This window comes from Eriocheir sinensis, chromosome 16 (genome assembly GCF_024679095.1).
Source record: "Eriocheir sinensis breed Jianghai 21 chromosome 16, ASM2467909v1, whole genome shotgun sequence".
NCBI lineage: Eukaryota > Metazoa > Arthropoda > Malacostraca > Decapoda > Varunidae > Eriocheir > Eriocheir sinensis.
This window is the reverse complement of record NC_066524.1, coordinates 6,922,260-6,934,461: the sequence shown is the minus strand read 5'-3', so window position 1 is coordinate 6,934,461 and position 12,202 is coordinate 6,922,260. Positions and strand designations below refer to the sequence as shown.

The 12,202-nt window shown below is 43.8% G+C and overlaps 1 protein-coding gene across 4 annotated transcripts in view; it reads left to right on the top strand.

Annotated features, from left to right (window-relative positions):
• The window catches only part of LOC126999223 (uncharacterized), a 133,620-nt gene that overhangs the window by 101,355 nt on the left and 20,063 nt on the right, over positions 1-12,202 (top strand). For all 4 annotated transcript variants that reach the window (XM_050861555.1, XM_050861554.1, XM_050861557.1 and 1 more), the window contains one exon: positions 8,159-8,356. In XM_050861555.1, the coding sequence (XP_050717512.1) occupies positions 8,159-8,356 (198 nt within the window). The remainder of the gene's footprint in view (positions 1-8,158; positions 8,357-12,202) is intronic.

Here is a 12,202-nt window from a genome sequence, read left to right as displayed (position 1 = left end):
CAAGAGAGAATTTACCGGCTCCGCTGAAGCACCGCCGGCCGCGCCTCCACACTCCACCGCACCTCCGTCAGCCACCCCTTCACACTCCACTGCTCCTCTACACCCCTCACTCTCGCTCCCACCAGACATAGTTAACCCAGAGCTAGCTAGAGCACGTCTGTACAGCTTGAAAACCTGAGGTCGAGTTGTCGGTTGTCCTGGTGCTGGTGTAACACTGGGCCTTTTTCCTCCAACCTCATTGGCGGTAGGGGCAACCGGCAACTCCAACTTTTCTGGGTGTGCATCACATTATGAGCCGTCTAGTGCTCAAGGGGCGGACAAGCCAATTACAGTCAAACCTCAGTTTAAGAGTTTAATTCATTCCAGAATTTTGCTTGCACACCAAAACACTCGTAACCAAAAAATTATTTTCCCCTTTTAAAATAATGTAAATCCCATTAATGCATCTCATACTTAAAAAAAATATATACAGTACCCTCTCGAGTTTCGCGCTATCCGAGTTTCGTGACCCTCGAGTTTCATGGTTACTCCTAAATTCTTACCATCCTGACTTTCGTGCATTATCACCCCGAGTTTCACGCTGCTTTGACATGTAGGGGTCACGTTTACTTACCATTGACGCATACTACCTTAAAAGGTAGTATCACACTGGACGTTTTCCTCCAAACATTGTGGCTATGGCAAGAGAGAGAGAGAGAGAGAGAGAGAGAGAGACAGACAGACAGACAGACAGACAGACAGACTTATTAACACGTCAACCACGTTTGAACTTGCCGCCGCCTCCTCCCTGTCACGTTTTTTTCAACTCGGCACGGCCTCAATACCACGCAAGCCCCCAACTCGAGAGGTGTGTAGCTTCACTCTTGTTATGAATGAGCCCCTCTCGTGAAAGGTGAGATAGAGAGGGTGAAAACAAGGAGAAAGGAGAAGGGTGTGGGGATGGAAGGTCAGAAAGAAGAGTCAGGTCAGGGCTTTGGTCAGGACATGACCTCACTCATGTCAGGTCATGTCCATACCTGTCACACACACACAGAAGGTGAAATGAGAAGGATGTGGGAAGGATGGGGCTGAAAGGAGTCAGATCAGGGTTGTGGTCAAAACATGACCTGACTCAGGTCAGGTCATGTCCTGATTTGTCACACACAAAAAAAAAAGGGGGGGGGAATGAGAATGGTGTGGAGAGGCAGGGCCAGCAAGGAGTCAGATCAGGGCTGTGGTCAGGATATGACCTGACTCTAGGTCAAGACATGACCTGACTCACTTCTGCCCCTCCCTCCCCCCACCCTTCTCATTTCCCTTTCTGTGTGTGTGTGTGTCATGACATGACCTGACCTGACTCTCCCTTCTGCCCCTCCCCCCCACACCTTTCTAATTTCCCCTCGTGTGTGACGCACACCCGGAAAAGTTACCGGTTGCCCAAGCTGCTGCCGTGGTGGAAAGAAAAAGGCCCAGTGTGACACCAGCTTACGGACACCCGACAACTTGCTCCCAGATGTTAGAGGAAAACGGCCAGTGTGACACCGCCTTGAGGCAGTGAGGCCGCTGATTGGGTTAGCACCGGTGATGACGTCATCGGACTCCCAGAGAATCACAAGCGTGTTTTCAGAGCTCAGCCAATTGTAAGGCTTTAAAACGACCCGTTCTCTCTTCCTGTTTTCTTCCTTTTTCCAAGGTACGTATCTTGAGATAACAAGGGAATAAAGGAGGAAAAAAAAAGTGAGCTCCGCGGGGCAGCATGAGCCAATTATAATGGCGCCACTATAAACAGCTGCCTGCGCCATGATGGGCTCGGGGCCGACCATCAGGCCCAGATGGATAGTCTACCAGCGCCATTGGCCACATGTAAAAAAAAAAAGGGGGGGGGGGGGTCGGAACAAATATGCGCTTTTTCAGTGTTTTCAATACTTCAAGTTTCACGATCTTCGAGTTTAGCGCTATGCCTTCGGAACGAAGCGAGTGCGAAACTCGAGAGGGTACTGTATATATAAAAAGCATTTTACATTTTTTTTTTTTTTTTACAGAATAAAAGTAATTTCATAAACAAATAGCAATGGTAAATAATATGTAACACAAATTTATGTGTTACGGTTGTTACGGAGAGTCCTGCAACCGCTAACCACATTTGAGGTGTAGGTTTCGCCCCGGGGTTTAGCAACCACAGTTTCCCTATTATAGAGGCACCGGAATTATACGTTCGACCACCAACATGAAGCTTTCCCGACGTATCGTCCGAGATGGAGGGTGAACGGGTGTCAGTCACGCTCAGGAGGGCGTACAAGCTGCCGAAGCTTGCCCCCCATTCCTGTTGCGAGCAGAGTATCTACCATTTCTGTTTTTTTCTTAGCAGCACCATCCCTTTTAACTATCTTTCTGGGGGACATTGCTAAAGCACAAAGACTTCTCACTGTAGTGCTGAAAACATGACACGAGCGCACAGATGCTATTTCTATGAGTTTACAACGCAGACTGAGACTAGAGCCGTCATCTGGCAGTCAAGAATTACACTAGAGCAAGCAAGAATTAACCCCGCCTTGCGAAATTCTGGCGCGTTAGATTTCAAAGAATCCCCCCTATTCTTGGCAAGGATAGGGGGCCCTGCACAAACCACGGAGGGGCTGGGCATGGCCACTGTCTTGCTGGCCACACCTCCATAGGCCTATGGCAATGACCATTTCCTGAGCTTCCTATGGGTAACCCTGCCAGGTGGGGGTGGACATAAAGTTCATGAGGTTACTGTTGTATTACTGTTGCACCACAGACCATTTTAAGGCATCACTGTAGGATAAGTAAAAACTTCCTGGTATGAAAACATCGTCATCGTTAGAAATAAGAAAGTGAAAAGATGCCATTTGTCAATATTTTGTAGAGAAAAGGACTTTTTAAGAAACTCAGTCGCATGCAGTGACACTAAAAAAAGCTACTGATATTTTTTTTTTTTTTTTTTTTTTTTTTTTTTTACATTGCTGCTTATTGCGCCGGCAGGCTTCTTCCCGGTGGAACCTGATGGTCGGTCCAAGGCTTCTTTCCGGTGGGTCCTGATGGTCGGCCCAGCCCGTTCTGGCGCAGGCGAGTGTTTATAGTGGCGCCATCTTGCATTGGCTCATGCTGCCATCCCAGAGCTCATTTTTGATCCTAGAATCTAGAGTCTGGGTTGATAGGTGGTCTTCTGGACAGCATGTGGGTAGTTTTAAGCCACTCGGCGGCGGCTGAAAAATCCCAGCTTGGTGGCACCGGGCGGGGATTGAACTCGCGTCCTCCTGAACACGAGGACGACTCAGCCACCGCCTCCCCAATATACTCCTAATGAACTGTAGATCCTGTAACTGTGACTAAATCAACGCATGTTGTCCTTGATGAGTGACAAAATGAGAAATAGAGTTGGTTCATCCAATCATATGGACAAGATAGAGCGCTCTGGCGGATTACGGAAGGGAGATGAAAACAGTCTCAAGAGTGGGGGTCGTTCAAGAAGGCCATATATCGCCAGATGATGCCTTAGGGTTGCAAACTTGTCACCCTTTCCTTAAAATACAGAACACCATTTGTTCCGTATTTGCTTGTCTGAATGGTTAATTAAGCAGATAAAATTCAGTATTTTAAAACTCCTGCCTTCACCAGCAGCGGGCAGCGGCTGTCAGTCATGGCAGGCCAGATAAATTTTATGGTTGCCATCCGTTCCTAAAAGTATGGATTTGTTCTGTATTGCAGAATGGGGTGTTGCGTTCCTTATTATTTTTAGATCAAGGTGGCAGCCCAAACTGAAATTCTATTCCCATTGTTTTCTGCGTTGAGCACTCTCGTCTTGCAGCGAAAAAGGGAATTCATGCTCACGTTTTTTACTTGTACATTGAGACATGCCAGTCCTCGTCAAAAGACCGACTTGGTCGGCTAGGCTGGTGTAAGCCGATAGAGTCAACCTATCGGCATCCTCCCCTCCCCTTCATGAGCCGTCACCCGGCAAGGGTTTGTGGTCCCTCCTCGAAGGAATGTACACGCTTAACCCTGACAGTCTCCATATAGCCTGTGTCCCCCACCCGGGGGGGGTGACAAATGAAAAATAATAATAAAAAAAAAGAGGAACAGAGTGCTCGTAAACCAAGGCATTTTTTGTGGTATATTTTTGCTCATAAATCAAATCACTCGTAAACTAAGGCACTCGTAAACCGAGGTTTGACTGTACTTAGTTTTGAGCTACAGGCCTTCTAAGTCAAGCATAGCAAAAACACAATGAAAAACACACATAGCAATATCATCATGCATCAATAGAAAGTTTTCAGCTAGACAAATTCAATAGAATCAGTGTTTGTGTGAAATTGTGTTAATTATTAAATTTTTAAAATTTTAATGCATGTTTCTTATCCGATTTAATCCAAACTCGGAAAATTAAAAGAACACGATGTAACTAACAGTGAGTTTAAATTTCAAAACAAAATTTCCATATTCAGGTGTTTATGAGGCTTACTAGTGCTCTTCACCCTAAGAGCCCTGATACAGCCCCACTTCATACACTCTGCAGACAGGCAAAAACACGCTACCCTCACCACCCTTCAACAGGGCCATAGAGACCGATTTCCCATTTTCACGTTCACAGAGGGTTGCACAGTGCTTCCATCTAGCGCAGTGGTTCCCAACCTTTTTTTCAGGCGACCCCAATCATGCACCTCTAGACATGACCGCGACCCCACTAGTTTAGTTGTATATATGTTATTATGATATAATTACACCATGTTTGATATTTTAAGGTCTTGGCAACCCCAGGAAAAACGTTTGGCGACCCCACTTGGGGTCGTGACCCCAGGGTTGGAATAGGGGGATCTAGTGGAAACCGGCAAAAACTCAAAATCCGCAATGTTGGCATGTTCGCCCCTCGAGCTCTAGACGCCTCATATGGTCAAGGTCGGTTGCCCGTATCCACATTGTAAATAAAGCAGTTGCCCTGTTGTGGCTTGTGCTGCCAGTAGTCAAGTTATGGCCTTGTTCCTGCAGTTAAATGGAAGGAAGAAATGGTTGTGGGCACAATCATGGCCTCAGAGACGGGAGGACAGGAGTGTTTTCCCAAACTCCATCAGAGAACTGTGCTGTGAAGACTGGGAGGCCTCCTACAGTTTTCATAGACTGGAGAAAAAAGTTTTTTAGAAACTGTAGTTCCACAGCACAGGGTGTTCTCTTATCTTGTCAATTAAATAGTAAACAAAACAGCTCTGCCAGTCCACTTTACGAGTCTCTTGGTGGGCCATCTTCCACTATTCTACACTCCTCAGCCACTGCCGAGCCGTCGTCTAATTTTTTTTTTTTTTTTTTTTTTTTTTTTTTTTTAAAGCTGAGACAGTTCAAGGGCGGGGAAAAAAAAAAAAAAGGCCCGCTACTCACTGCTCCCAAACAGAGGTCAAAGGAGTGTCCAAAAACAGAGGTCAATTTCGGGAGGAGAGGTGTCCTGATACCCTCCTCTTGAAAGAGTTCAAGTCATAGGCAATACAGATGAAGGAAGATTGTTCCAGAGTTTACCAGCGTGAGGGATGAAAGAGTGAAGATGCTGGCTGACTCTTGCATAAGGGGTTTGGACAGTATAGGGATGAGCATGAGTAGAAAAACGTGTGCAGCGGGGCCGCGGGAGGAGGGGAGGCATGCAGTTAGCAAGTTCAGAAGAGCAGTCAGCATGAAAATATCCATAGAAGATAGAAAGAGAGGCAACATGGCAACGGAATTTGAGAGGTAGAAGACTATCAGTATGAGGAGGAGAGCTGATGAGACGAAGAGCTTTTGACTCCACTCTGTCAAGGAGAGCTGTGTGAATGGACCTCCCCCCACACATGAGATGCATACTCCATACGAGGGCGGACAAGGCCCCTGTAAATGGACAGCAACTGTGCGGGGGAGAAGAACTGGCGGAGACGGTACAGAACGCCCAGCCTCGAGGAAGTTGATTTAGTAAGAGATGAGATATGAAGTTTCCAGTTGAGATTTTGAGTTAAGGATAGACCGAGGATGTTTAGTGTTGAGGAAGGTGATAGCTGAGTGTTGTCAAAGAATAGGGGATAGTTGTTTGGAAGATTGTGTCGAGTGGATAGGTGGAGAAACTGTGTTTTTGAGGCGTTGAAGGAGACCAGGTTCCTTTTGCCCCAATCGTTTACATGCAGCCGCACAGTTGCTCGTACTCACAACCATTTTCCATCTGTACGAACAATCAACAACTTGGTCCCAGTTGGGCGTACGGGCAACTGCTGTTGCCACTAGCCCCAATGGTTGGAGGAAAATGGTCAGTGTGACATCGCCTTAACTCCTTCACTCCGGCGACGCCGACGTCGGCGTCTGACGGGCATCCGACAGCATCACCTTTAATCCTCTTTTAAACCTCTTAATCCTCTTCCATTTCCTCTTAATCCTCTTCTAAACCTCAAGAGGAAATGGAAGAGGATTACGAGGAATTTAGAGGAGGATTGAGAGGTTTAGAAGAGGATTAATCCTCTTCCATTTCCTCTTGACCCTTTCCATACTGTGATGCCGACGTCTGCGTCATGGATGGAAAAAGATTAAGGAGTCGCGCATGATGCCGATGGTAGGTAGACGTGACCCGAACATGTCAAAGCAGCGTGATACTCGAGGCGATGATGTGCGAAAGTTGGGATGGTAAGAATTTTGGACTAGTGTGAAACCTGAGGATTGCAAAACTCAGATAGCACGAAACTCGAGGATCGCGAAACTTGGGAGGGTACTGTATTCCCTATGTGTATCTATACACCTGAAAAATAAAATTAACCAATGAAGGTTGAAGAGAGACTTAGTTCTGTCACTTGACATATGCTTGTCAGTCCCCCTTCCATGTGTTATTGTGTTTATTCAACTTTATCATTGCCTGTTTCTGTTTTATGTTTGACCGACTGGCCTCACTGCCACATATTTTTCAAGACCCTAATTTAATATGTGTTTTATAGAGTGTTAGTATATTATATGGAAAATGTGTCCTAAATTTTGATCATGTGTTATATGGAATCCTAAAAAATGCTATGCGCTAATTTGGGTAGGCGGTGGCTGAGTGGTTAGCGTGCGGGCCCTGCATTCACCGCGTGCTGGACGACGCGGGTTTGAATCTGTACGCTACCACCTGGGATTTTTCAGTCACCGCCAAGTGGCCTAAGACTACCCATATTCTGTCCTGAAGACCACCCATCAACCTGGACTCTAGAAGAAACTGTCCAAGTGAATCAAGAATGAGTTCTGGGGGGCAGCATGAGCCAAGAATAAATGGTGCCACTATAAAAATTGCCTGCGCCATGATGGGCTTGGGCCGACCACCAAGCCCCTGAAGAAAGCCTACCGGCGCTGTAGGGAAACACGTAAAAAAATAAAATAAAGGGTCTACTGTATCATGTGGTATCTCCGAAATGATTGTGTCAAATTAGCAATTACTCCGTGAGATTTCATCGATGCCTATTACCAACATAGTCTCTGAACACCAGCTTCGGCTACCTGGGTTGCCCTGATGTTGTCCCTGCTTACCAGGTTGTATCTGTAAGAGACATTCTTTTTTGGAGGAAAAAAGAAGCCACCCATAAAGCCTCTAGCTTGAGCAAGTGTATGGATCCTGCCATACTTAGGATGGGAAAGGGACATGCCTGGAGATTTGCTCAGAGATACCCCCAGGCATGGATGATGGTGGATGGCATGATAGGGTGGGTAAGGCAATGTTCTCTGTATGGCCCCCATGAATTAATTACATGTTGTTTTTCATAATGGGAGTATCAAGACCTTCAGTTATTTTCTATTTTCCATTTTTCTTATTTAGAACTATGTGAACTTTTGTTTTTTCAGAAAATTTTTGGAATGATATTTACCAAACCTTACTACATATTCATTTAATCATTCATGTCTCCGAACATTTAAACCATTTCCTTTTTTTCTTTTTCCTGCGTTAGTACCCACACTAAATTATCTTGTTGTGTTTAATTTTCACTCCATCAATGTGCCAATACTGCAACATCTATTTTATCTGCTATGGTTACTGTATTCTCTAAACAGAAAGCATATAAAGGATCTCTTGTAGCATTTGTTCATTATCATTAAAATTTATTATTATAGCATTAGATGTCTGTTTTTTTGTGGGTTTTTTTTCCGTACAGAGCAAAAATCAGGTTAATGGACTTTTCACCCTTCTTAATAGATGATTCCAGTGAAGCAGCTAACGAGGCTGGTGTTGGATGCAACAGACTTGGACCACATGGAGTTCACAGTACTGCTGGCAGAGATGCCTAACCTGAATGACCTCTTCCTGCACATCACACCAGATGCTGTTGCAAATTACTATAAGACTTCTAAGTTAACTCCTGATGCCACTGCCTTGTATGATCCATCACATAATGTAAGTTATTTCTTACCTGTCATCTTTACATAGACTTGATAAAGGAAGCTTATTTGCACAGAGGAATAAAGAATTCTTACTCTCAACTGAATTAACTGATTTTATTGGGGTTTTTTTATGTTTATACAATTATATCTTTTTCAGTATCTCCACATCATAGATTCATAGCTATATGCTTTACTGAGAGGAGGTACATAGTATATTTTTCAGCATTTTTTTTTTTTTGGGGGGGGGGGGCTCTGATTCATCTTCATGACCATATAAATTTATGCAGTAGGCAGTAGATTATAAAAGTTGATCCCATCTTGGACCAGAAATCTGGAATTGTGTCATGACACTTTGGATTAGCATACTTCTTATTCACACCACAAAAAAACAACCTGTGGTAGAACATGGAGTCAGAGCTTTGGGCAAAAGGGCAAATAGTAGGTAGGGTTTGTTTGGTTTAGATGTTTTTCAGGTGAAGTCATTAAGACATATTTGACTTGTATGATTTCGACCTCTAGTGAAGAGATGTGTTACGTCAGGTTGCATTTTTTTCATATAATTTTTATTTTCCTCAAACAATCAAATAATTAAAAAGTAGAAATGAAGTGGTGACATGCTATCAAAAAGAGGGAGGCTGCTAACAAAAGGTACTCCTGCTAATCATGATCTTTACACTTTTGCCTGGAATCGTGCCAGATCTATTCCCCGACATACCAAAAATTCTTCTATCAATAGAAAGGGTCGCAACCTGTATTCTCTTTTCACCCAGAGACTTTTGGCACCTGGCCAAATAAAAATCTTTAACAATTTCGCTTAATATTCTCCACCTCTCCTTAGTCCCAGTGGCAACACAGGTGTCACGTCTAAGGCTGAACTCTTCGCCCAGACCTTCTCTAAAAATTCCACTCTGGACGATTCAGGGCATATTCCTCCCGCTCATCCCCCCTCTGACTCAACTCTGCTTGTTATTAAAATTCCTAAGAGCGATGTCTTCAATGCCCTCTCTGGCCTCAACCCTCAGTAGGCTTATGGACCCAATGGAGTGCCTCCCATTGTCCTTAAAAACTGTGCTTCCATCCTTACACCCTGCCTGGTCAATCCCTTTTGTCTCTGCCTTTCAACATCTACTTTTCCTTCCTGCTGGAAGTACACCTACATACAGCCTGTGCCTAATAAGGGTGACTGTTACAACCTCTCAAACTACTGTCTTTTAGCTTTACTTTCCTGGCTTTTTGAAGCTTTTGAATCAATCCTTAATCAAAAAATTCTTAAGTATCTATCCATTTCTGACCTTCTATCTGATTGCCAGTATGAGTTCTGCAAGGGGTGTTTTACTGGTGATTTTGCCTTCCTAACTGATTCCTGGACTCTCTTAGTCGTTTTGATGAAATTTATCTGTTGCCTAAGACATCTTGAAAGCTTTCGACATAGTCTGGCACAAATCTTTGCTTTCTAAACTACCCTTCTACAAATTCTATCCTTCTCTTTGTACTTTTATCTCTAGGTTCCTTTCTGGCCGATTTATCTCTGCTGTGATGGATGGTTACTGTTCTTCCCCTAAACCTATCAACAGTGGTGTCCCGCTGGGCTCTGTCCTATCTCCCACTCTCTGTTGTTCATTAATGATCCTCTTTCCAAAACAAACTGTCCTATCCCTTCTAACTCTGCATTACTAAACATCTTTTGACAAAAGACCCTCCCTACAGGAATTACATGTTTCTCAGCTTATTTAGGTGTGTTCCTACTGACGTTGATTTATATTGTTTTCATTTTTTAGGCTAGAAAATGCTTAATTTACTGCAAAATCCCGCGATATAGCGAAAAATCTGCGATACAATACAATTTAAAAATCCGTGATACAGCGAGACCGCGATAAGTGAACCGCGATATGGCGAGGGATTACTGTAGATGTGACCCGTACGTGTCAAAGCAGCGCGAAACTCGGAGTGATGATGCGCGAAAGTCGGGATGGTAAGAATTTAGGACTAACCGCGAAACTCGTGGATCGGGAAACTCGGATAGCGTGAAACTCGAGAGAGTACTGTATATTGATATTTCAAATAGAAAAACATAGATGAATTCAAATTTTCATTATATGTATTTTAGAAAACTTACAAAACCTAAAAACCACACGTTGACACGTACTTATGGACGGTAATACTAGAAACGCCTGAACCGGTGTTGTGTTATTTGGCGAGAAGGATTTAGGGGTCTTAGTGAGCTCTGATCTCCGTCCAAGGGCACAATGCATTCAAGCTAGAAATCGAGCTAATAGGATACTGGGATTTATTTCAAGGAGCGTAAGCAATAGAAGCCCCAAAGTCTTCCTCAAACTATATTTAGCATTAGTTAGACCTCATCTTGACTATGCGGTTCAGTTCTGGTCACCTTACTATAGAATGGATATCAAAATGTTAGAATCGGTGCAGAGGAGGATGACTAAGATGATTCAGGGGTTGAGAAACTTGCGATACGAGGAAAGACTCAAACAGTTAAACTTGCATTCTCTAGAAAGGCGAAGGGTGCGTGGAGACATGATCGAGGTTTATAAATGGATGAAGGGCTTTAATAAGGGAGACATTCATAAGGTTTTGTTGGTAAGAGAACCGGGTAGGACACGAAGTAATGGGTTTAAACTGGATAAATTCAGATTCAACAGGGACATAGGCAAAAATTGGTTTACAACAGGGTGGTGGATGAATGGAATAGGCTTAGCAATCATGTGGTGAGTGCCAATACAATTGTCACATTCAAAATTAGACTAGATAAATTCATGGACAGCGATATTAGGTGGGGTTAGATACACAGGAGCTTAGGGTCAAAGGAGCTGCCTAGTACAGGCCTACCGGCCTCTTGTAGACTCCTGCGTTCTTATGTTCTTATGTTCTTATCTGCGGCTTTAAAACGACCCGTTCTCTCTTCATGTTTTCTTCCTTTCTCCAAGGTACGTATTTTGAGATAACTAGGGAGTAAAGGAGGAAAAAAAAGTGAGCTCTGGGGGGCAACATGAGCCAGTTATAATGGCTCCATTATAAACAGTTGCCTGCACCATGACAGGCTCGGGGCCGACCATCAGGCCCAGATAAATAGTCTACCGGTGCCAAGCCCACATGTAAAAAAAAAAAAAAAAAAAAAAAAAAAAAAAATCCTCCACGGGTCAGAACAGATAAGTGCTTTTTCAGTGTTTTCAATACCTCGAGTTTCGCGATCCTTGAGTTTAGCGCTACACCTTCAGAATGAAGCGAGCGCGAAACTCGAGAGGGTACTGTCGACTTATTCCACTGTTACTATTACAATCACCTCTGCTCCCTTTCCCTTTGTACAGCGTTACAACAATAGCCTTTCTCCAATCCTCTGGCATCTCACCCTGTTCCCATGCTGAGTTATATATCCATAATATCTATTCCACAACTACACCTCCTCCATACTTCAGCATTACTGCTGTTATTCCCTCAGCCATTTAAATGAATACCAAAATAAAATATATTATGGCTACTGATCCAGCATTTTGATTACTCCACAGGGCAAATTTATTAAAAGATCCTCTCTGATCATGCTCTTTGCACTTACACAAAGCTATAATACAGGGAGCACATATTTTTGTACTATGTATCACAAAACACATTTGGGAACTTATTAGTGTGTGGAAATACAAGAAGCAAGGAATGCCCATAGCAACACCTATGTCTCACACCACTGCCTATCCTCACTGAAGTGCTAAATATCATCAAAACCAATAATGGTGATATCACTCTGTCTTCAGTGCCAAGAGACTCAAATGAACACTCTAATACTTCTATGTCCCTACTGCACTTTCATTTATTCATCATCATCATCATCTCATCAATGCCTGCTCCT